This window comes from Melospiza georgiana, chromosome 20, assembly GCF_028018845.1.
Source record: "Melospiza georgiana isolate bMelGeo1 chromosome 20, bMelGeo1.pri, whole genome shotgun sequence".
NCBI classification, from domain to species: Eukaryota; Metazoa; Chordata; class Aves; order Passeriformes; family Passerellidae; genus Melospiza; species Melospiza georgiana.
In genome coordinates this window covers 9,284,694-9,307,404 of record NC_080449.1, presented here as the reverse complement: position 1 = coordinate 9,307,404, position 22,711 = coordinate 9,284,694, and the positions used below count along the sequence as shown (strand labels likewise).

The following is a 22,711-nucleotide window of genomic DNA, read 5'->3' as shown; positions in this document are numbered from 1 at the left end:
CGCCCCCCGCGCGCCGGCGCGGCGGCGCCTTCAAGGCCCGGCCCGTCCGACGTGGCAGCGCCTGCACCGAGCGCGGCCCGGCCCCGCCACCGCCCCGCCCGCCCCGAGCCAGCCCGGGCCCCGCCATGGGCCACAACGACATTATGAACACCGCCGAGGACTTCGCCGACCAGGTGCGTGCCTGCTCGCCTCCCCCACCTCCGCGCCCGCCCGGCGGCCTTTGTGCGGCGGGGCCACGCTGAGGGGCCCGGCCGAGGCAGGCCGGGATGGCGGCGGGGTCGCTGCCGCCTCGGGGCCGCGCTGCGGCGGGGCGGTGGGGGTATGGAATTATGGAGCCGTGCAGTGGTTTGGGCTGGAAGGGGTCCTAAAGATCGTCTTGTTCAGCCCCTGCCGTGGGCAGGGACACCTTCCGCTGGCTCAGGGTGCTCCAAGCACGGTCCAGCCTGGCCTTGGGCACTGCCAGGGATCCAGGGGCAGCCACGGCTTCTCTGTGCCACGGCCTCATAGAGGAGAATTCCTTCCTAATACCCAGCCTAAGTTTCCTGTCTTTCAATTTGTAGCCTGTCTACTTTGCCTTCTCACTGCCCGTTTCTGTTTCCATCTTTCCTGTAAGTTTCCTGTGAGTTGTTTCCGAGGGCGCCCCGGGCCCGGCTCCCACCGCCGCGGGCCCAGCGGCCGCCCCTGCCCTCGGACACCGCGTTCTCCTTGGGGACAGCGCTTCGCTGGGAAGGGATGAAATGGAAGGAGAGCAGGAACCCTCCCGGCCGGTGGAGAGGGCACAGAGGGGCGCGGGGGACTCGTGTGAGCTGGCAGGGATGGGACAGCGCCCGGGTTATCCAACCTGACAGGGGTTGTTAGGGACAAATTCCTCCCTGTGAGGGTGGGCACAGGCTGCCAGAGAAGCTGTGGCTGCCCCTGGATCCCTGCAAGAGTTCAAGGCCAGGCTGGACAGGGCTTGGAGCAACCTGGGTTAATGGAAGGTGTCCCTGCCCACGTCCGAGGTTTGGAACAAAATTTACTTTAGGGTCTTTCCAACCCAAACCATTCTGTGATTTCGTGGAACCCTGATGTGTTTCTGGAAGCCCACACTGGAAAAGGTTGGTCAGCACCGTGGTGCTGTGCTCAGGATTGGGGCAAAAGGAAAGCGAACAAGCTGACGTTGTCTTGTAAACCTTCTTACGTTTATTTCAGTGGAGGCCCGAGTGATTTCTCTGTTAAATAGAAGTTTGTGATCTCTTACAATGTCTGACAACAGGATTATTTTGAGTGTAAGTAGTTGCTCTGCTGGGGATGGTGTTGCAAAGATCTTCACAGTCATGGTGATTCATCTAATCGACAATGAGAAGCAGCAAGTAATCATATTCAGCAAATTGGCTGGAAAATCTGATTCTGCCTGGTTCTACAACCACTGTGATTTAGTGTGAGTTGTGTGGTGCACGATAACACGTCACAGCTCTGAGGGGGCTGTGCTGCCTCTGTCTTTCACTGATTTCACTGGGAAAACCTGTTCTGCACTTCCTCCCCACCCCCAGATGGAAGAAGGAAAACTCGATTTAGAGTTTTAGATTAAAGCTTTTTGTCGTGTGTGGAATATTCAGTTTAAGGGATATCTGGATTATCTTAGTCATTCTCTGTTTACCTTATCCTCTTGCTCCTTTAGAGAAGAAATAAACCATCACTGCAGTGTTCACATTTCTTGCCAAAATTTGCAATGCTTGTCCTGACCTTTTTATAACACCTCTCTATTTATTCCTGTGGGGTTATTTCTAGATGTCCTTAACACCCCTTTTTTCACTCTGCTGAAAGCTCTTTTGTCCAGCTTAAATGTAGTTTTCCTCCTCCTGAAGTGAGTTTTAAATGGCACAAACTCACTTGTGCTTGGCCACATCCTGTTTAAAGATGAGGCTCGCCTTAAGCTGCAGAATTTAGAGTTTTGCTCCTCTTACCAGCAGATTGCAAAAGAATTTTTATGGTGTTCTGAGTAATAACTGCTGTGATAATTCTGCCTGGTGGCTCAGTCAGAACTTTCAGTGCTGTCTGTGCTGCTAAAGCTCAGTGTCACACCAATGTAGGAGTGACTTGCTAAACACTAACCTTTGGTATATATTGTGGAGTTAACACTTGGCATTGCAGGAGCTGTTAGTTCATCTTGGATTAAAAAAAGTACTTGGAATGTTTGGACTGAAACTGTGTTGAAACTCCCCTGGTGGAGGCTGGACAATGGCTGTGCTGGGAGCTGAATGCATTCTCAGTGAAATTCTTGCTTTTTCCACTCTCTGTACCAGTGCTCAACACATAATGAGCCTTAATTTCTGTAGCATAAAACCCCTGTGGGAGAATGTTAGAGTTAATTCCATGGCTTACCAGCAAATCCTGAATGTCTCTTACAAAAGCAAGAATAATCTGTTCCTTAAATTCAAACAGCAGAGTTTAGCTTTTCTCAGATACTGTAATTTCCCTTTGAATTAACAAATTATGCCCTGGATGCCAGGATGCTCAGCAGTAGTGAGTGGCTTTAATCTAGAGGTGAGCTGTGCTAAATTGTCAGTGAAAGGACTTGTCCTACTTCTCCCTACATTCCCCTTTCTTTTCTCTCTCACCAGCACTTCTGTCATTGAACTGGGGAGCTGAACTGGCAGGAGAAAAATTTGAGGATTTTTTTTTCCCACTTGGTTCAGTTATCTCCATGTTCAGGACAAGTGAGGCAATACTGGGGGTGAGATTGTGTTAATGGCTGCTCTGAGCTGGAAGGAATTGCAGTGAGGGGACACTGACACCAGCCCAGTGTTACTAACTCAATAATTTACATCCCCAGAAACTAAGCTGATTTTTAGTGATTTTGTTAAAATATTACTTGGCAACCCCTTCAGTGGAGCCACCAAGTACTGAAAATAGCTGTATCTGGAGCTTGCAGAGAATGTTTGGGATTGTCTCTCCTTTGTAATCCCTTCCTAAGAGGGAGCAGATCTCAGGCAACTTTCCTAGTGTCTGTAATAATCTGTAGGAATAAATCCTTAGGAATGTGGGTGCTTGGCATTTCTGCTATTAAAAAAAAAAAAAAAGATTCCTGAACAAAAAAGCAAGGAGACTATTGAGTCATTGCACAGCAGTGAGAGGGCTGCAGGGACAGCCAGACTGGGGGAGTTTATTTCATTTTCTAAGATAAATGCTGATGTATCTTGTCCAGATAATTCTGATATAAAATCACAGAACCATTTAGGTTTGAAGGGACCTTAAAGCCCATCTTGTTCTGCTCCTTGCCATGGATTTACCACTCTCCCAGGTTGCTCCAAGCCCTGTCCAGCCTGGCCTTGGGCACTGCCAGGGATGGGGCAGCCACAGCTTCTGTGGGCACCCTGTGCCAGGGCCTCTCCACCTTCACAAGGAGGAATTTCTCCCTAATTTCCAGCTTGCATTTTAGTTTGAACCCATTATTTCTTGTCCTCAATATCCTATTTTGCAGAAAATGGAAGGGAGGAAAAAAAATTCATTGTTAGTCTGAACTTTGTCAGTTAGATTAAAAAAACTGAATTTGGAAATATTCTCTAGAACTTTGCCATGGCAATGCACTGATTGTTTATCATTATAAGCCAAGTAGCCTGTTCTGGTTAGGCTGAGGAAAAATTTTCCCATGAAGAATGATAGTAAAATGCAATAAATTACTAAAAGTACCATTTTAAAGGTTTCATTAATAAATAGCCTTTTGGAAAAGGGAATTGGTATAAAGCACACTACAGAAGGGAAGAGCACTGAGAAATCTTCCTGCAATTAAAAGCCTAATTAATATTGCTGACAATGCTCTAGTGGGTCAGAGCCCTGTTCCTGCCTTTGGAAATAAATGGGAAAGCTATTCCCATTTTTTTACAGTATTTGTAGGCACTGGGCTAATGAATGTGATGGGTTTTGCTGTCCCTATGATTTTGGGGTGGGATCTCTTTGAGTGAATGTATCCAAGCTGGTGAAAGAAAGTGAATTATTTTTTTTTTTCCTCTGTGGATTGAGCATCCTTTTCCAGGAATGATCAGTGGTGTCCCAGAACAAAGCAATCCCTTAAAAGTGTTCAAGTTATCTGGGATATGCCTTATCAGAAGCTCCAGACTAATAATGCTGTGCAGCTCAGGAGGGTTTCTGTACCGATGAGCAGAGTGCTGTTCCTCCCCATAATCAGAATTCCCCTGATACATGAATACACAGGAAAAAGCTTTGTGCCTGGACAGAACATACCTGCAAAAATTCCCAACTCATGTCCATTTATTGGACTTGAAATACCTGTGATTGTACCATGCTTTGTGCACTTTTATCAAAACAGAGTGGACTTTCAGCAAATTTGAAACTGTTGGAGGTTGGATCCAAATGAATCACTTTATTGCCTCTCTTTTGGTCAGGCCTTTATGGCTTTGAAAATTTCAGTCCCCCTTTAGAAAAATGGGGGGTTGAGCAGAGCTTTGGTTGAGGGATCCCTGGATCTTCTTGTACATCTTTGGTCCTTAAACTTAAAGGAGCATTTAAATCTATATTTGCCTTTCTAATCCCATTAGAGGGGGAAGTGGCAACACAAAGCCCCTCTGGCATATGTCATTGACTTGGCTGCCAGCACACAACCAGCTGTTCTTCTTTAAAATAGTTTTATTTAGCATTTTCTTGTCTTTTCTCATGATGTTTCACTTCTTCCAAGGAGACAGCACATGTGGAGAGCAGTTGAGCCCAAGGCAGAAAATGCTGTGTAGTTTTTAATGTCGTGAGTTTAATGCTGCCACCTCCATCAGTGGATTTGGATTTGGGTGTGTTTCAGGTCCCATTTCTTAGCTGCACAAATCAAACTGCAATTTTCCCATGTGTGCCACTTTATCTGTGTGAATCTTAAAGGAAGTGGGCTCAGGGTGCAGCTTTTGAGGCACTCAGTGCTGGTGCTGTTCACTGAGTCCCACTGCTGGAGCTCTCCTGTTTCTTGTCTTTGTTCCATCTTTAGTTAAATTACTCGAGTGATTTACACCCAGATCCTCTAATTGTGAGATCACCTGATGCCTGTTACATTCTCTTCCTGTAGTTATGATGTAGTTGTTCTCTTCCTTTCTCTCTGGATCTCCTGGTTCCTTTGGCTTGGCTTTTTGTTCCCACAGGCTGTTTCTGAAGCTTATTTGCGTTTGCTGTGTGCAGAGGGTTCAATTTGAGTGCAGCTCCAGGAGCTGTGTGTGCTCTGAGGTTGCTTAGCACTGGAGCAGCCATGGGCTGCAGCTTCTCTGACTTGTCTGGAGCCCATTGGATGTGTGCATTCGTGTTCAATAGCCAGTGTTAAATTCCCCCTGTGTGTGCCAAGAGAACAGGTAAATGTTAAATGTCTTCTTGGATCCTTCACCTGTGCTCTTCATGGTTCAAGGGAAGGGGAAAATGAGGACAACTCCCACTTCAAAACAGCAAAGATGAGGCCTGGAGGAAGATGTTGTCTATTTGCTGCTTTTTTCAGCCTTTCAGCACTGTTTTTATCCTTTCCTTACAGATCCCCAGCATTTATCTTCTTTCATTTCTTTCTAGACCAAAGTTGCTTGTTCAGTATCTTACAAACAACTTCTGGTTTGTAAGAACTTTATTCTTAGTATTCCTCAGCAAGTTTCCTCGACCTCACAGTGAAACCCAGGAGGGAGGAAAGCTGTAAACCAAGATGTGTGTCTCATTCAGTGAGTGACAAAGATCAGAAATTCTCTTCTGACTCATTCATCCAACTGTTGACATGGCTTAAAAAAGCCTGAAGTGGCAGCCTTCAGGAGGCAGAGTACAGCTGCACTTAAAATGCTCTTGATTAAGGTGAATTTTGACCCTTAGACTCTGGATACAGGTAGTACAACAGTGCAGTTTGTTCCAATATTAACTATTTAATTGACCATTAAGGATGTTTGCTGATTTTTTTTGCTTGTGATAATCTGTAATTGCACAGTGAGCTAGGCTTGTCATTTGCATAGCTTTTAGTATTGACTGATTGATTGCTGCTGGTAGGAATAAACTGTCAGAAGTGGCTTTTGTCTCCTTCCTGCTGGAAGTCTCAATTAAGTAATAACCAGTGCTGCCTAGAAAATGGGTTGACAATTAGACACTTGTCCTTACCCAGAGGCAGTAAGCTTTCCTGTGCACCCCACAGCCCTATAGAACACAACTCTCTAGACTCTGGCAATTTTGTATTTGTTCCTTTAATTGTTGTAATTACAGAGAAAACTGATCCAGGAGCCTGCAAGATGAAGGGGGCCCAGATACATCTTCCATTCCCAAAAAACTGAAGCTCAGCATCTGTTGCCTGATGATATCATTTCCTTTTAACCACTGCACTGAACTGTGGCTGTAAACCTCTGTTTCCTTTCTGCAGAGGATGCTCCTTTGAATGGAAATAAAAACCTGCCCAGAGGACAGAGGGTGCAGTTCCATGCAGTGGTTATGTGGAGCTGAGATCTGCTGCTCAAGTATATGTGCTTTGTTTGCACTGAGCTGTTGGAGGCAGTTTGGCAAATAATTTAGTTCTTTTTTTTTTTTTATTTGTACAGAATTTGTCTTCTCTCAGCCTGGCTCCCTGAATCTGGGTTGTTCAGGGTGCTGGGTGCCTGAGCACAGGGGTGGGAGCAGGATTGCCCTTTCAGCTCCAGGCTATCTGATAGCTGAGCTGTAACATGAAACCCTGAGATAGAGACCCTAAAACCAAGGTCAGCCTTCATTAGTGAGAGCTCCATCAAAGCACAGTTCCTGTTACACAGAAATGTGCTGCTGGATTCTGCTTTTCTCCAACTCCTAGTCCAGTGGAGAATGCCAACAGGTTTCCCCTGCTGTGTGTGAAGAAGCATTTCCTTAAATCCAAGTCCCAGTTTCTCTCTGGATGTCAGTGACCCTGAGTGCATGAGAACTGCTGATCTCAGTGTGCAGAGAGCAGGGCTGTGTTATCCCTGCAGTGTCCCTTCCCCTGCCTTCCCTGCTAATGCCCTGTGTGTCCCTGCAGTTCCTGAGGGTGACCAAGCAGTACCTGCCCCACGTGGCCCGGCTGTGCCTGATCAGCACCTTCCTGGAGGATGGCATCCGCATGTGGTTCCAGTGGAGTGAGCAGAGGGACTACATCGATGGCACGTGGAACTGTGGCTACTTCCTGGCCTCCATCTTTGTCATCCTAAACCTCTTTGGGCAGCTGAGTAAGTGGCTCTGGGGCTGGAACTGTGGCTACTTCCTGGCCTCCATCTTTGTCATCCTAAACCTCTTTGGGCAGCTGAGTAAGTGGCTCTGGGGCTGGAACTGTGGCTACATCCTGGCCTCCATCTTTGTCATCCTAAACCTCTTTGGGCAGCTGAGTAAGTGTCTCTGGGGCAGTTCAGCCCTGTTAATCATGGCAGTGTGGGATTCCTCGCTGATTTCCTGATAGCTCCTGACAGCTTAGAAATGATAGTACTACATCATGGGCTGAATGAATTGGAAAGAGCTCTGAATTGACTTGCTTCAGCCTTTCCTGGAAGCAGTCATAGAGGGTTGCTTGTGACACGCTGCCTCTGAGTCACAGATGCCAAGAATCCGTCAGGTCAATCTGGTTTCAGTTCTGTACATGCACCCATGTATGCCACACCCAGAGTGCTCCAAATTAAATACTCCTGTTCTTTTAAACAGGGCAATGTTGAGGCTTTCTCAGCCTCCTGATTTTATGGGCATTCATCTCCAAGGCATAATCTTATCCTGGAGAGGGTGCATTTAAGCCTGAGTGAGGTGCTTGTCTCAGAAGTTTTTCCAAAACCCAGGAATCAAAATAATCCCAGAAGGAGTGCACTGCTGGGTGGGTTTAGGCTGTCAGAACAGCCTTTCCTTCAGGAGAGAGGAAAAATCCTGTTCTGTTTATATTATGTCCCTAATTTACTGTTCCTGATTGCCAGTTTCTTATCTTGTGTCTTGATTTAGATTTTTTACCCTCACTATTTTTGTAGAGTCACTTTAATTTAATGCAGTTGCCAGTCCTCATGTTAAAGTGACAGAGGCTGTTGGTGCTTTCTGATGGAAGTTTTGAGAAAGGTTTTGGGTTTTATCCTTTTAAGGAAAAGGAATACAGCATGATGGGCCTAACAGTTATTTCACAAAAGACAAGGGAAAATCCAAGTTAGCATTCCTGCAGGAGCTTTTCCAAGTGTAACTGCGTTCAATTTCCCCACCTCAGGTGGCTGTATCCTGGTGCTGAGTAGGAACTTTGTGCAATATGCCTGCTTTGGACTGTTTGGAATTATAGCATTACAGGTAGGAGGCTTAAATTTCATCCCTTCTAAACTGTACCTTTCAAATCTCTCTTAGCCCCAATACTCCCAACATGTTTAAATATAACTTGCAACCCTGGAATTTTTCTCCACCCTGGCTTAGTGCCAGTCCTTGATGGCATTGAACTATTTTGCTGCTTCTGTTCTCCTGATGTGCCCAATAATGTAATTGCAATTAGTCAGCTTGGAGACATTCACTCAATACTTGACCTTGACCAATTTAGCAGAAGTAACTGGCAATTTACCTGGATGTCACTTAATGAGCCAGATGTGGAATTTGCAGTTGCTTTGGCCTTCAGCTGTGTTCCCATCACAAAGGATCCTGACTAGTAGCATCCTTCCCCTAAAAACCAGGGAATTTTGGGGGTCCTAAAGCACAAATCAAATTCTGCCTTCCCTTCCCTGTTTTACATGGACTCATTACCACACTGATGTAATTACCTTGTTTCCCTCACTATATTGTATTTATAAGCAAATTCTGCTGGGGCTGATACAGACTTGAGATTGTAACAGAAATTCAGAACTTCAGTGTCATTTATATGCTGTTTTAACCTGTTTTATTCTTTACCTAGACTATTGCATACAGCATTCTATGGGACCTGAAGTTCTTGATGAGGTATGCCTGCTTCTGGAAGTTTTTATGGAAACAGAATGAAAACTGACACTTGGGGGCAGAGGAAATGACATTTGTACATAGTATTTACTAGAAAGATTTTACAAGTGATGCATTGACATTAAAGAAGAAATGACAGCTTTTGAAAAATCAAGGGAATCTGTGTTAAACTGTAGGCAGCAGGCTCAGGAAGAGAAAGACTAATCCTAATCCTCTAGGATCCAAGTGCTTCTGCTGCTAACCTGGCTGAGATCTCAACCAATTGTTTACACTTGATCAGTTGCTTTTATTTCCTAAATGGCTAAAATAGCAACTCTGCTTCTGCATGACTGAAGCCATTTTCTCAGAAAACTACAGCATGTGGTCACTGGAGTGGTTTCTGGGATTTTAAACCTCTTAACACCTTCCCTAAGGAGAAGACAAGATTCTAAACATGAGCTTTCCTGTCAGGCCCTGAGTGATGGCTGGCTGTTGCCTTTGCACCCCTGGGAGGGGAGGCCAGCACAGGAGCTGCACTCTGGGCTTACTACAGCCCTGTCAATGTGTAACTTCCCAGCAGTGCTGCTGCTCTGTTTTCTCAAAGCAACCTCTGAACTACTTTGGCATATATGGCTAAACCTGAGGTACAGAATAACTCAAACACAACGAAATTTGTGTTGTAACAGCCCCTGAAGCAACTGTGCCTGGGTGGGGGGTGCTGGACATCCCTGGCAGGCTGTGTTCCCACAAATGCTGGCTGTGCTCAGTGCTGCTGGGGCTGGGAAATCTAACACAGACCAACACATCACACAGTGCACAGCAAGTCACTCCTCACGCTCACATTATCTCACTGAAATTGTCAGATAAGACTTTGCAGATATAGATCAGTGCAAGCTGTACTAAACTGCTTTTTTTTCTTCCTTTTTCCCCATTTGTGTAGGAATCTTGCCCTTGGGGGAGGCTTGCTGCTGCTTCTGGCCGAGTCCCGCTCGGAGGGGAAGAGCATGTTTGCTGGTGTCCCCACCATGAGGGAGAGCTCCCCAAAACAGTACATGCAGCTGGGGGGACGTGTGCTGCTCGTCCTCATGTTCATGACACTGCTACACTTTGACATGAACTTCTTTTCTGTAAGTATTTCAGTATTAAAGTATGAATTGAGCAACTAGAATGTAGCACCAGTGCCCAGGTGGGCTGCAGGATCTGCTCAATTGAAATCTCTAAGTAAAATTTGTGGTGGTGTTTGCAGGGGTTCCAGGATGAAGGAACGGAACATATGAAAATCTTGATTCCATGTTTCAGAAGGCTGATTTGTTATTTTATGAGATATATTATATTAAAAGAAAATGATATATTAAAACTATACTAAAAGAATAGAAAAAAGGATTTCATCAGAAGGCTTGAAAGGAATAGAAAGGAATGATGATAAAATCTTGTGACTGATCAGAGAGTCTGAGACAGCTGACTGTGATTGGCCATTAATTACAAACAACCACATGAGACCAATCACAGATGCACCTGTTGCATTCCACAGCAGCAGATAATTATTGTTCACATTTCGTTTCTGAGGCCTCTCAGCTTCTCAGGAGAAAGGATCCTAGCAAAAGGATTTTTCCTAAAAGATGGCTGTGACAAAAATTAATACTTCAGAAAATAATATTAGGTTACCTGTGCCATGACAACTGAACTTATGCAAGCTCTGCATCTATTTAAAAACTCTGCTCTGGTGTATCTGCTTTTATTTTATTTTGATGTCGGTGTAACTATTTAAGAACTGTATAAGTAAATGGCTTTTTTTTCATGGCTTTTTTCCTTGCAGATTCTGCAGAACATTGTGGGCACAGCCCTGATTATCTTGGTGGCAATTGGCTTCAAGACTAAGCTGGCTGCCTTGACTCTGGTCATCTGGCTCTTTGGCATCAACATCTACTTCAATGCCTTCTGGACCGTCCCAGCCTACAAGCCCATGCACGACTTCCTCAAATACGATTTCTTCCAGACCATGTCTGTCATTGGAGGGCTCCTCCTCGTGGTTGCACTGGGTCCTGGTGGAGTCTCCATGGATGAGAAGAAAAAAGAGTGGTAACAGGAATAGCAACACTTCTTGGGACATACTGTACTAAGTCCAGAACTGATTCTCTATGGATTCAACAAAAACTGCCAGCATTTTACACGTACATGCCCCCTTCCTATAAAAGGCACAGATGTTTTGAATTTGATTTACTGTGGCACCAGTAATACAATAGATAAAATCCTATTTCTTCAAGGAATGTTGCCTAGGCTTATTCTAACTTCCTAGATTTGGAACTAACCCAAGGAAACCTGCATTTTGCTGATGCTTCAGTGAATTGCAGTAGAACAGTTGCTGTCTGGAATGTCAGCAATGTCTTAAAATTTGCAGAAAGGTGAGCAGATACAGCTGGATCATTCAGTGTGGTGTTGGGTTGTAGCTATAACTAAAAAAGTGGATCCCCTTTCTTGCCCTTATCAAAACTGTCTTGTGCATAAGGAGTTCCATGGCTGGTTATAACATTGTTTATCAAGGTGGAAAGCAGCATCAAAGAAAATCCAGAAAATAGAAAATCACTGTTATTTTGCTGCTCAGAGGCCTGTCATTCCCTTTTGTTCAGCAGGGAAGGGTCTTTCCTGCTCCTGAACAGAAGGCAAAAAAGAAAACCCTGGAAGTAGTTGTACTCCTTTCTGGGTAAGAAAAGGGAGAGGGTTTTCTAACATGTCCCAGTTCTGCCCTTGAGGGGAGCAAGGGGAAATCCTGTATTGTTAATCATGAATCCTGTATTGCTAATCAGATTTAAAGGAAGTGGGGGAGGTAATCCTGAAGAGACAGAACGTTAGATTCTGTGAAAATTCTGTGCCAAAAGAATTCTTTATTCTACATTCTTTCCCCAAAAGTTGCCCCTCCTGAATTCCCAAGAAGGGAACCAAGTTGTGCTGCAGGTTCCCTAATAAAAGCTCCTTTCTGCTATTAACCAGCTTCCATCCATATATACCCCAAATTCATATTTGAATTGCAGGTTAATGGTGAAAATGTCTTGAGAATTACAGAAACTCCCCTTTTCTGTGCACTCAGTTCTTGCCAGATGAGAGCAGTCAATCTCCTAATCTGTAGTCTTTGCTTCTTAGATTCACTTCTGTCAGTCTCTTGGCTGCAAGAGTCCCAGCTGACTGAAGAGCTGGGCTGCTGAGCTCTCCAGGACAGAGAGCTCAGAAATCCTCCTCTGCCACCTCAGAGCACCCTGAGCTGTGCAAGAAGTGTGCAAATGACCCCCCGAGCACCCTGAGCTGTGCAAGAAGTGTGCAAATGACCCCTGTTCCCAACTCTGCAAACGGTTCTAGCTGAGGAATGGGGGTGCAAAGCCTGGGCAGTGGAGAAGCAGCCAGGGGTGAACCTTCCCTGGGAGGAGCTCAGGAGGGTGAGGAGAGGAAGGCCCTGTTTGGCTTCTCAGTGCCACGACCTCTGTGCCATGACCATGCTTAGTGCTGCTCAGGGGAGGCTTTGTGTCCTCTCTTAGTCAACTAGGTGTGAACCTGTTTCACTAGATTGTGGAGGAATTCTAGACAGCATGAGCCCTACCAACTTCCTGCCATTACACTGATTCCTTGCTCTGTTGCCTCCCCTCTTTGTTCAAGGAGGAATTCAGCTGAACATCTCCAGTGGGAGCTGTTCCCCAGGGTCTCCTGATAAGGACACTCACCTGGACAGTTCAGTTAAACAGTTGCTTTTTAGGAGAGAAAACTGGGCTGAAAGAACTAATGAAAAATAGAAGAGCACTGTTGAAAGTTAAACCAGTGATTTCATCATCTTAAGGGGATAACAGCCTCTGTAAGGGCAAGATGTGCTGCTGCTGGAGGAAGCCAGTTGCTATCCCAGAATAATTAATAATTAGGGTTGGAAGGGACCTCTGGAGATCACCTAGTCCAACCCCCATGTCCAGATTGATGGGAGGGGAATTCAGCATTAAGGTCAGGTCACTGATGGCTTTCTTTTCAAGGAAGTTTTGCAAGAGAAATCTTCACCTCAAAGTGTTCTGTGTTCCTGACTCTTCCTGGCTGAACACACTGGTCCTTTCAGTGCCAGATCTGCAGCACAGGAGCTTTCACTGTTCCACTGCAGGTCTTACAACAGTTCTGGACTGATCAAGGCAGCCGCTCTCACACTGAACTGCTGTTGATGTTCATAGTATTTATAAATGACACAAACTACTCCTGCAAGTAGCCCCTTGTCTTTCTCAACTTCCTTGTGTCCTGTCTAACTAAGGAGCTGGATGACACACTAGTCTGAAATATTGACCAGTTTCCTCTGCAAAAATCAAGTCCCCTTTCCAACAAAAGACCCTAGAAAAGGAACTGTTGCTGTCCCCTGCAGCAGGAATATTTCAGTATTCCAGGGGCACAGTTAGGTGGAGGGCATTATCAGATACTTCTAGGCAGCACAACATGCAGATTTATTAACTGTGAGTCCTGATGCAGAAGATTCTGGTTTCCTACATACACTGCTGTACTTGTGCATCTCCCAGAAATTCAGTGACCTCTCCCCGTGGCTGAGAAGCTCTCACAAGCAGGATGTCAGCTACCAATTGGCTCTGCAAAGTGTTCTGGAATTCATTCTGAATATATTTTTGCTTTCTATGTGGAAAAAAAAAAAAAAAGAAATAAGTATAAATTCTCATTTTATGCTGTATTTTGTACCTTAGTTGTGTTTGAAAATGTTTTGATTTTTGAAAACAATCAAAATAAAACAATGGCATCTTTGTATCCACTGGGCGTGTGTGGCTGGTGATGCTCCTGTGCTTTCCTGCCCAAGGAAAACCAGCTTTCTGTAAAAAACTCAGCTGAGCTGCTCTGCTTTCCTGCCTAAGAAAAAACAGCTTTCTGTAAAAAACTCAGCTGAGCTGCTCTGCTTTCCTGCCTAAGAAAAAACAGCTTTCTTAAAAAACTGAGCTGTCTGGACTTGACTGCAGCAGTCATCCTTCCCTCAGTGTGGGGCTGGATTGAAGCTCTTGGAATGCAACTTAATTCCAGTCCATTATTCCCCTCCACACCTTTAACAGTTAACTGGAATGGGAAGACACTTCATCCTGTGGTCCCACTGGAATTGTTACACAACAGACTTCAGTCCAGGTATTTATCATAAAATTTATTTCCCGTTGGTTGCTTTCTTGAAGTTTTTGGGTTTTCGATGATGGCTCTTGAATTTCTTCTTTAAAGGGCCTGTCTGTTTCTGTAGGGAAAAATAAAAGTTAATCAGCTTATTTCCAACATGCAGATCAAGCCTTGCCTGAGACAGCTTAAACAGAAACTGAGTGTGATCTCCTTCAACAGCCAGAATGAGCCCAAGTCTGCCCATGGAGCCAGGATCCTGCAGCTCAGCAGCCCTTTCTGATGGTTTCATTAGGTACAAACTGACAGGCTCCCTGCAGCAATGAATCCTAACTTTATCCAGCCCTAACTTTCTACTTTGACACATTTATAAAGTAAGGCAGTGGCAGAAAAATGGTCTAGAGGGACTCTGTGACTGCAAAACAGTAATTTTTTTTGTGTGTTTGAAGAACAATTACAGGACACACATCAGCTTTCCTTCTATGATGGTGTGGGGCAGGATCCCAGCCTAGATGAGCTCTTTGTACAGGCAGGAACATCCCTCCCTACCCCAGGCAGGATAAATACTGCCATAAATATGGCAGGAATTCACACCTCGGGATGCAAGTCACTGTCTGGCACACAGGGAAAAATCTATTCTGAGCAGCTTTGCCCCTTCTGCTGGTTCCCAGACAGGAATAGCTGGCACACCTACGGGCTGGCATCCCAGCTCCACACCCCCTGCTGCTGCAGGCAGAGGATGACTCCCACCTTTCCTCTCTTGCCAGCTGCTCTGCTGCTGTCCCTCCTTGCCCCGTGCTCTCCGTTCTGCTTGGTGCCATCGTCCTCGCTGTCTGTCACAAAGTCATCGCTGCCCTTTGTGCTCTCTGCAGCTGCTGGGGTTTTTTCTGTGAAGAGTGCAGCTGAAAAAGATTCAGCTCAAAATCAGTTCCCTGTGCACACAGGCTCTGCCTCCCCCCACTTTGCTTTAAAGCTGCTTCCAGTCACCACGTGTCACTACTGAAATACTTGGGAAATAAACATGCTGGTGTTTTATTGGAAATGTGCCTGCGTGCTCTTTCTGTTCCCATTCTGGGAATGTCAGCACAGGTGGTGCCCTGTGTTACAAGATGGATTTGCACCTCCAGATCTAAGTCAGGAGAACACCCTAGCCACCTTCTGTCAAAGATTTGCTGAGAAACATGGAAACTGGAGATTCTTAAAACAGCAAATCCCAGCAGATTTTGTATCCCTTCCCTCACACCTTGCACGATCCAACTCATTATTAGCATCAATTATTTCTTACTTGGTGGAGGTAAGCTTTTCCAAAACCCAGGACTCCCAACTGGATGAAGTCAGGTGCCTCTGGCACACCAGCATCAGCAGCAGTGTAAAGAAATCGGGAAACAATTAACCAAGCAACTCCCCTGAGGACATGGATGTCACCAAGGTTCTCACTCACGTGGGTACAGGTCACTCATGCTGTCGTCTGTGTCCTCTCCATCCTCTTCACTGGATTTTGGCTCCCAGAACTCCTCTTTCCTGTGAGGCTGCTTGCTCCCATTTGTTTGGTCATCAGGGTGCTGTGCCCGCTGCTTCTTCTGTCTCAGGCAGGCAGGGACATACTCCACTCCTTCCCTCTGGCATTCCTCATCTGAGAGAGAGGGTCAGGCCGCACTGAGCAGCTGCCCAGCCCCTCAATCCTCCCATTCCCAGCTCAAGCTTGTAAGAAATGCAACTCCAAAGTCCAGCATGCTCCAAATATACATCTACAGTGACACTATGGACCAGAGAAGATGTTAATACAGATCACACACTTCCTTGGGGAGTTTCAGAGCTGATACTCTTACAGAAGGATGTTCCAAGGTATTTGCTAGAAGCCAATTGCTCCCTATATCAGGGACCTTCCTTCCTAGCTGAGGAGGACACATAGTAACACACTGCTGTCAATTTAAACAAAGCTGTCCCACCCACTTCAGAGAGAGGCTGGAATCTTAACAGCTCAGGAAAGAAATGCTGCCTGGCACAGCTTCAGAAAAGCGACTTACACGTTTTCAGGGCCTTCTGGTAGCGCTTCCCTTGGACGTGACGCAGGACATGCTCTGGAAGCCTGTTGATGTGTCTGAGGGTGAGCTTGCAGAACAGCTGGTGTCTGACACAGAAAGGACCAGCAACAGAGTTAAAGTGTGCATGACTTCAGAACTTTTCACTCACAAGCACTGCAAGTTGCTCAAAGTTGATAAATACTTTATGAAGCTTTTCCCAGTCTCCCCAAATCCATAAAGACCTAAGAGCTTCATAAAGCCCAACCACTTTATGTCTGAGATTAAACAAAGTGTAAAGCACAACACACAGGAGGGAGAATACGTACAAATTCTTCGTGCTGGGCACTATGTGGGGCTCAAACGTGCCATAGTCGAACTCCCTGGCTGCCTTTATGAGCCGCTGGTACTTCTTGCCACTGGTGTAAGCCTGCAGCTCCGACAGGCGACAGGGCAGCTCGTGTCCTGTCAGCCTGCACCTCACCTGAAAAACACATTGATGGTCAGGAAACCCAGGGGTTTATCCCACTGAATGTCAGAATCCATTGGGTTGGAAAGAACTTCTGAGATCATAGAGTCCAACCTGTGACCGATCCCCAGCTTGTCAACCACACCATGGCACTCAGTGCCACGTCCAGTGCTTCTCCAGGCATGGGGACTCCACCACCTCCCTGGGCGGCCCCTTCCAATGTCTGATCACCCTTCCCGTATCCATCCCAGGGCTGGGGAGCGCAGGACAGACCACGGCCGGACAAACCCCTCGAGGCAGGAGCTGGCTGGGGCCGAGCCCATCGGGTACCACGCGGTGCCGTCCCCATCACGGCCCCATCCCCTCAGGACCCTCTCGGTGCCCCCCAGCCCTCACAGCCCTCCCACGGCCGCACCTTGCCCGGCCCCGCGGGGCTGAGCAGCGGGTGCTGCCTCAGGAACAGCCGCTCCGCCTCGGGCACCTCCGGCACGGCCGCGCTACTGCCCGGGCCCGGCGCCGCCATCGCGAGGGGCCGGGCCCGGCCGCGTTTCCCGTTCCGGGCCGCGGGCAGGGCGGGGGCAGCAGGGCCGGGCCAGGCCGGGCCGGGGCCGCCATGGCCGCTCTGGTGCTGCGAGCGGCGCCCAGGCTGCTGAGGGAGCGCCTCGGGGCAGCGGGGCCGGGACGGGTAAGCCGCTGATCCTGTCCTTCATTCCGTCCCCTCATCTCGTCTCCTGATCGTGTCCCATTATTCTGTCCTCTGATCATGTCCCATTATCCTGTCCCCTGATCGTGTCCCCTTATCCTGTCCCCCGATCATGTCCCATTATCCTGTCCCCTCATCCTGTCCCATTATCCTGTCCCCTCATCCTGTCCCATTATCCTGTCCCCTCATCCTGTCCCTTTCTCTCTTTTCCTGATCCTATCCCCTGTTTCAGTTCCCTGATCCTGTCCCCTGATCGTGTCCAGTCGTCCTGTCCCCTGATCCAGTCTCCTGATCCAGTTCCCTCATTCTGTCCCCTCATCCTGATCCAGTCCCTTGCTCCTATCTCTTCACCCTATTCGCTCATCCTGTCCCCTGATCATGTCCCATTGTCCTGTCCCCTGATCCAGTCCCCTTCTCTCGTTTCCCGATCCAGTCCCCTCATCGTGTCCTCTGATCCTGTCCCATTTTCCTGTCCCCTGATCCAGTCCGCTCATCGTGTCCCCTCCTCCTGTCCCCTGTTTCAGCCCCCTGATCCCATCCCCTGTAGGCCCTTGTTTTTGTCAAGAATAGATTAAGCTGTTGTGTGTTTGCTGATAGCATAGATGGAAGTTCCTTGCTCTGCTATAGGCAGCTCCGTAACGGAAATTTTATCTTATTCAATTTAAATTATAGCCTAACCCATAATGTTTCACAGGCAGTTGCTCATTTGAGACTTAAATCAGTGGATAAAAAAATATTTCACGCAATCATCAATCTCTAATATCACTTGAATAGAAGTTTTATAAAGAAGCAACATTACAAAGGATCTTTCTTATTCCGTGTAGGCATCACAGTGCTTTATCAGAAGAACATTTTTTGGATGTCCTCTAACTAAGGGAGGTTCTGATCTGGTTCAAAAGACTAAAGGTAAGAAAATATTTATCTGGGCTTCTGCCCTGTTTCACCCTAGTACCAAGATGTAATATTTCCTGCAGGAATTTGGCATGTCTTCTCTGAATCCTGTTCCTCATTCTGGTTTTCTGTAGATGTTTGTTTGAGGTTCTGCAGACCACAAAGTTCTACAGCAGCTGCTGGCAAATCTGGAGAGGATGCCTTGCTGAAATGGGGCCTTCTCCTCGTCCCTCTGACCACGTTTGGTCTCGGCACATGGCAGGTACGAATAAATATTTAATTTTTTCAAAAAATGAGCACTTGAGGACTGTCAAGTTTTTCCATCTGTTTGATTTAGTTCAGACAACAGACGGGTTAAAGATTTGCTGTTATTTTACATTTCTGTTTTCCAAGTGTCTGCTTGTAAGTCTTTAAAGGAAGCCTTGTTTTTTTACACTTTTATTTTAGTATAAATATTTCCTCAAATTCAATTCATGTCTCCAATTACCCTGATTTAGGCAAGGTCTGATGATAAAATTACGACCAAGGTTTTAAGGCTTGCTGGGGTTGTCACATTGTTCTGTTCTACCCTAAGGAGTTCCTTTTGTGTTTGTTTATTTCCAGGTTCAGCGGCGCAAGTGGAAATTAGATTTGATTGCACAGCTGGCATCAAGAACCAGAGCAGATCCCATCCCTCTGACATTAGAGTATGAAAGCAGGGATGGTTTGTTGTCTACAGAGCACTGATTGGGAATATTAGATATGGACTGTGCACTAATGAGCTTGTGCTGAACTGACCTGCATGAAAATGAAGGGATGCAATGGAAATTGGGATGTGCCAGCAAATTAGAAAGACATCCTGATAATTTATTTATTTTTAGTAAAAGGATATGTCAGTTCTTTCCTGTGGGATACTCTAAATGCTTGGGGAAGGATGAATCTCTGTTCAGGAGAATGTGGGATGTAATTCATGGCATTTTTAATCCCACTGGGGAAAGAGGACTTGGGTGTCTGTGGTGTCCCAAAGGAATTGTTACTGCAACAGGGAGTCTTGGAGCAGCAGCAGGACATGTGGAGCAGTTGTGCCAGATGTAAGAGAGATTTTTAAGGCCACTTTATCACCTGGCACAATTCTCAGAAGGGCTCAGTTGTTGGATTTCATGGTGTGGGATGGAAAAGAAACACTTCCCATGGCTGGATGCACGGGCAGTGAGTCCACCTGCTCTGTGATACCTGGGTTGCAGATATTGTGGAAAACTTCTCCCTGGATGCTCTTGATCATCTCTATTTGATTCTCTGGGACAGCTGAAATACATTAAGCCATATTCCATGAGTTTGTGTTCTGCCTCTGTTTGCCAACAGGCTCCATCAGAGTGAACCATTAGAGAAAAGGAGAATCCCGCAATAAAATCCCCCGATTGAACTCACCTAGCATAGCCAAGATTTTGTTTTCCTCTCATTCCTTGCAGCCCCATGGAGCTGAAGGAGTTGGAGTACAGACCCGTGCGGGTGCGGGGGCGCTTTGACCACTCCAAGGAGCTGTACCTGCTGCCCCGCTCCCTGCTGGACCCCCAGCGCGAGGCGCGCCAGGCCGGCAGGATCTCGTCCCACCCGGAGAACGGAGCCAACGTCATCACCCCCTTCTACTGCACAGAGCTGGGGTGAGTCCACGAGGGCCCTGCTCCATGGGGGCACGCACTTCTCCTTGGGAAATCTGAATCCTGGTGGTTGGGTTTGTATCTATCACTCACAGAATTCACAGAATCACTAAAGATCATCACGTTCAACCCAGCCCCAACACCTCAACTAAACCATGGCACCCTGTGACAGTGGTCACAGGGGTCTTCAGGTGAGGGAAGAGACAAGAATGTTGACTCCATGTTCAGAAGGCTTGATTTATTATTTTACAATATATATATTACATTATAACTGTACTAAAAAGAAATAGAAGGAAAGGTTTCCTCTCAGATGGCTAGCTAAGAATAGAATAGGAAGGAAAAGAATGGTAACAAAAGCTAGCTGTCTCAGACTCTGAGATAGCTCAGCCTTGATTGGCCATTAATTATAAACATCCAAGATGGGCCAATCACAGATGGACCTGTTGCATTCCACAGCAGCAGATAACCATTGTTTACATTTTGTTGCTGAAACTTCTCAACTTCTCAGCAAGAAAAATCCTAATGAAAGGATTTTAATGAAAAGATGTCTGCAACAGCACCCAATTCCACATCCAGTCTTTTCTTAAACACATCCAGGGATGGTAACTCCACCACCTCCCCAGGCACAGACCATTCCAGAACTTTATCACCCTTTCTGCAAAAAACTTCTTCCTAATATCCAACCCATATTTCCCTGCCTTAAAAGGTATCTCTCAGTCTGTGACATCACTGAGGCTCCAATTGAAATTGTATTTAAATTCCTTTATAATGTGCATTCAGGTGACAGCAGAAGTGGCAACTAACATGTGGGTTGCTTCTTTCTTTGGTCTTTAGTTCTAGCAGCAGCAGGAATAAATTCCCTTCCACTCCTGAGCAGTGCTTCTTTATGTAACTCTAGGGTCACAATCTTAGTCAACCGAGGATTCGTGCCCAAGAATAAATTGAAACCAGAGACCAGGCTGAAGGGACAGGTAAGGGGGATCCAGGGAATGGGGGGTGTTACTTTGTGCCCCTTGGTTACCCAGAGGCACCACTCACCAATCCAGAAAGGCAGGAGCTATGTTCAGCATCATGGGAGGTGATTTAATTAGTCATTGCAATTTTCAAAGACAACAAACCTTTAATTCCCACCTTTTTGTTAAGTAAATAACGTGTTTTACAAACAAGGAGCTGTTGTTCTGCTTTTTTCCCTGCTGTGTTACAGCACTGCCCCACTGCAGGGAACAACCACTTCATTTATGCTTAGACCCTTCAAGTGCCTCATTTTCCTGACAGGACTTGATGTGTCAGAATATGAAATCAGTCTTGAAACATTCCTTTTTTCTTTCTGCACTGCTCCTCAGATTGAAGATGAGATTAATCTCACAGGGGTGGTGAGGTTAACAGAAAAAAGGAAACCCTTTGTGCCTGAAAACAACATTGAACAAAACCGCTGGCACTACCGGGACCTGGAGGCCATGGCCAAGGTGACCGGTGCTGAGCCCATCTTCATCGATGCAGATTTCAGTAAGTCACAGAGGGGTCCAGCCCCACATCCAATTTACATCACTCTCCCTCCCTTTGCCCTCAGTTCTCTCCCTGTGCTCTGCCAGCCCACTCTGTTGAAGGTGACAGGGAGCCTATGAGAGAGCTGGAGGACTTTTGTCAGGAGCATCAAAGATAGGGCAAAGGGTGTGACTTCAAACTGCCGGAGGGCAGCGTTGGATGGGATATTGGGAAAGAATTTTCCTGGGAGAGTGGGCAGGCCCTGCACAGGGTGCCCAGAGCAGCTCTGGCTGCCCCTGGATCCCTGGAAGTGTCCCAGGCCAGGTTGGACAGGGCTTGGAGCAACCTGGGATAGAGGAAGGTGTCCCTGCCCATGGCAGGGGGTAGAATGAGATAAGCTTTATGTTCTTTCCAAACCATTCTGGGATTGTGAACTTGGGACCACCACTGCCTGAGGGAGAGCAGGGTATCCACCAGATGGATCACCTTCTTCCCTTCTTAAACAAAGTGCAGCTCCACACTGTGCAGGTAAGGATTTACCTTGGCTGTGTTGTCCCCACAGAAAGCACAGTCCCAGGGGGACCCATCGGGGGCCAGACCAGGGTGAGCCTGAGGAACGAGCACATGCAGTACATTGTCACCTGGTAAGGAACCAACCCCAGCACATCAGTACATTGTCACCTGGTAAGGAACCAGCCTGAGCACATGAGTACATTGTCACCTGGTAAGGAACCAACCCCAGCACATCAGTACATTGTCACCTGGTAAGGAACCAACCCCAGCATGCAGTACATTGTCACCTGGTAAGGAACCAGCCTGAGCACATCAGTACATTGTCACCTGGTAAGGGGCCAGCCCACCTGGGGAACAGGCCCAGGCTCCTCTGGAGGAGCCCTTGAGGTACAAAAGGCCAGTGTTAACCTAAACAGCTTGTGCCAGGTGGTTTGATTTGGTTATTGCAGCTGTCTTAGGGAGGCCCAGTCCACCCTGGAAAGTTGCCAATGTGTGATTCTTTCACAGGTACGGCTTGTGTGCTGCAACTTCCTTCTTGTGGTACAAGAAATTTATACAGAAGGTACCTCTGTGAGGGGAAGGAAGAAACATCTTCGTGCTACAGTCAAGAGCAGACTTTTATGGATGACAGGAGCCTGATAACTAAATACTTGAAGCACCTGGAATTCCAGAGCAGTTTTATCAAGCTGCAAACAGACTTGAAGCAATCCCTGCAAACTGAGCTCCCACCAGTATGATTTGGCTGCAGCTTGGGAGAACTGAACTTCAATAGTAATCATTAACATACATTTTTCTATTGGGGTTGGTTGCAAACTACATTTTAACATCTCCATTTTTTTTTTTTTCTTAAGACAAATCCAGAGGATTTTGTCAATCAGCCTATTTGCAGCAAGTAGTCCTTCCTGAAGTCAGGAATGGCTCACAGCAGCTGCAGCAGAATAAATAAAGGCCTTCAGGTCTTTGCTTTGTGACTTGCATCATGCATCTTACATGGAACAGCAGCAAAGCTGAATTAGAGGGTACT

General features: G+C 46.5%; 3 protein-coding genes across 5 annotated transcripts; 2 read left to right on the top strand and 1 right to left on the bottom strand.

Moving 5' to 3' along the window:
* The first annotated feature begins 66 nt into the window (after nucleotides 1–66).
* On the top strand, nucleotides 67–11,116 carry SURF4 (surfeit 4). 3 transcript variants are annotated; one of them, XM_058038302.1, is made up of 6 exons: nucleotides 67–173; nucleotides 6,977–7,163; nucleotides 8,168–8,244; nucleotides 8,834–8,877; nucleotides 9,794–9,980; nucleotides 10,670–11,116. In XM_058038302.1, exons 1-6 carry the CDS (start codon nucleotides 126–128, stop codon nucleotides 10,934–10,936), a joined length of 810 nt encoding a protein of 269 aa, XP_057894285.1. In that variant the 5' UTR covers nucleotides 67–125; the 3' UTR covers nucleotides 10,937–11,116. The 3 variants fall into 3 exon arrangements, with proteins under 3 accessions (XP_057894285.1, XP_057894284.1, XP_057894286.1); XM_058038301.1 differs by having other exon boundaries at nucleotides 6,977–7,241; XM_058038303.1 differs by lacking the exons at nucleotides 67–173; nucleotides 6,977–7,163 and adding an exon at nucleotides 7,265–7,319.
* Nucleotides 11,117–13,989: 2,873 nt separating this feature from the next.
* On the bottom strand, nucleotides 13,990–16,989 carry SURF2 (surfeit 2). The gene is made up of 6 exons (XM_058038211.1): nucleotides 16,874–16,989; nucleotides 16,319–16,473; nucleotides 15,996–16,099; nucleotides 15,410–15,601; nucleotides 14,719–14,870; nucleotides 13,990–14,089 (listed from the first exon to the last, which is right to left on the bottom strand). Exons 1-6 carry the CDS (start codon nucleotides 16,979–16,981, stop codon nucleotides 14,006–14,008), a joined length of 795 nt encoding a protein of 264 aa, XP_057894194.1. The 5' UTR covers nucleotides 16,982–16,989; the 3' UTR covers nucleotides 13,990–14,005.
* Nucleotides 16,990–17,071: 82 nt separating this feature from the next.
* Nucleotides 17,072–22,664, top strand: LOC131091852 (surfeit locus protein 1). Its single transcript, XM_058038171.1, has 9 exons — nucleotides 17,072–17,143; nucleotides 17,986–18,067; nucleotides 18,187–18,314; nucleotides 18,656–18,738; nucleotides 19,501–19,692; nucleotides 20,588–20,660; nucleotides 21,033–21,195; nucleotides 21,737–21,818; nucleotides 22,195–22,664. Exons 1-9 carry the CDS (start codon nucleotides 17,072–17,074, stop codon nucleotides 22,259–22,261), a joined length of 942 nt encoding a protein of 313 aa, XP_057894154.1. The 3' UTR covers nucleotides 22,262–22,664.
* Nucleotides 22,665–22,711: the final 47 nt, after the last annotated feature.

What these genes read in the sequence shown, in the direction of transcription:
- SURF2 (XM_058038211.1), bottom strand. Translation starts at nt 16,981, where the DNA reads ATGGCGGCGCCGGGCCCGGGCAGTAGCGCGGCCGTGCCGGAGGTGCCC. An exon ending in GTGCCCAGCACGAAGAATTT is followed by an intron (nt 16,100 to 16,318) that starts GTACGTATTCTC and finishes TTTCTGTGTCAG; the next exon opens with ACACCAGCTGTTCTGCAAGC. An exon ending in CCAGAAGGCCCTGAAAACGT is followed by an intron (nt 15,602 to 15,995) that starts GTAAGTCGCTTT and finishes CCTCTCTCTCAG; the next exon opens with ATGAGGAATGCCAGAGGGAA.
- LOC131091852 (XM_058038171.1), top strand. Translation starts at nt 17,072, where the DNA reads ATGGCCGCTCTGGTGCTGCGAGCGGCGCCCAGGCTGCTGAGGGAGCGC. An exon ending in TCTGGTTCAAAAGACTAAAG is followed by an intron (nt 18,068 to 18,186) that starts GTAAGAAAATAT and finishes GGTTTTCTGTAG; the next exon opens with ATGTTTGTTTGAGGTTCTGC. An exon ending in TTGGTCTCGGCACATGGCAG is followed by an intron (nt 18,315 to 18,655) that starts GTACGAATAAAT and finishes GTTTATTTCCAG; the next exon opens with GTTCAGCGGCGCAAGTGGAA.
- SURF4 (XM_058038301.1), top strand. Translation starts at nt 126, where the DNA reads ATGGGCCACAACGACATTATGAACACCGCCGAGGACTTCGCCGACCAG. An exon ending in CCGAGGACTTCGCCGACCAG is followed by an intron (nt 174 to 6,976) that starts GTGCGTGCCTGC and finishes GTGTCCCTGCAG; the next exon opens with TTCCTGAGGGTGACCAAGCA. An exon ending in GACCTGAAGTTCTTGATGAG is followed by an intron (nt 8,878 to 9,793) that starts GTATGCCTGCTT and finishes CCATTTGTGTAG; the next exon opens with GAATCTTGCCCTTGGGGGAG.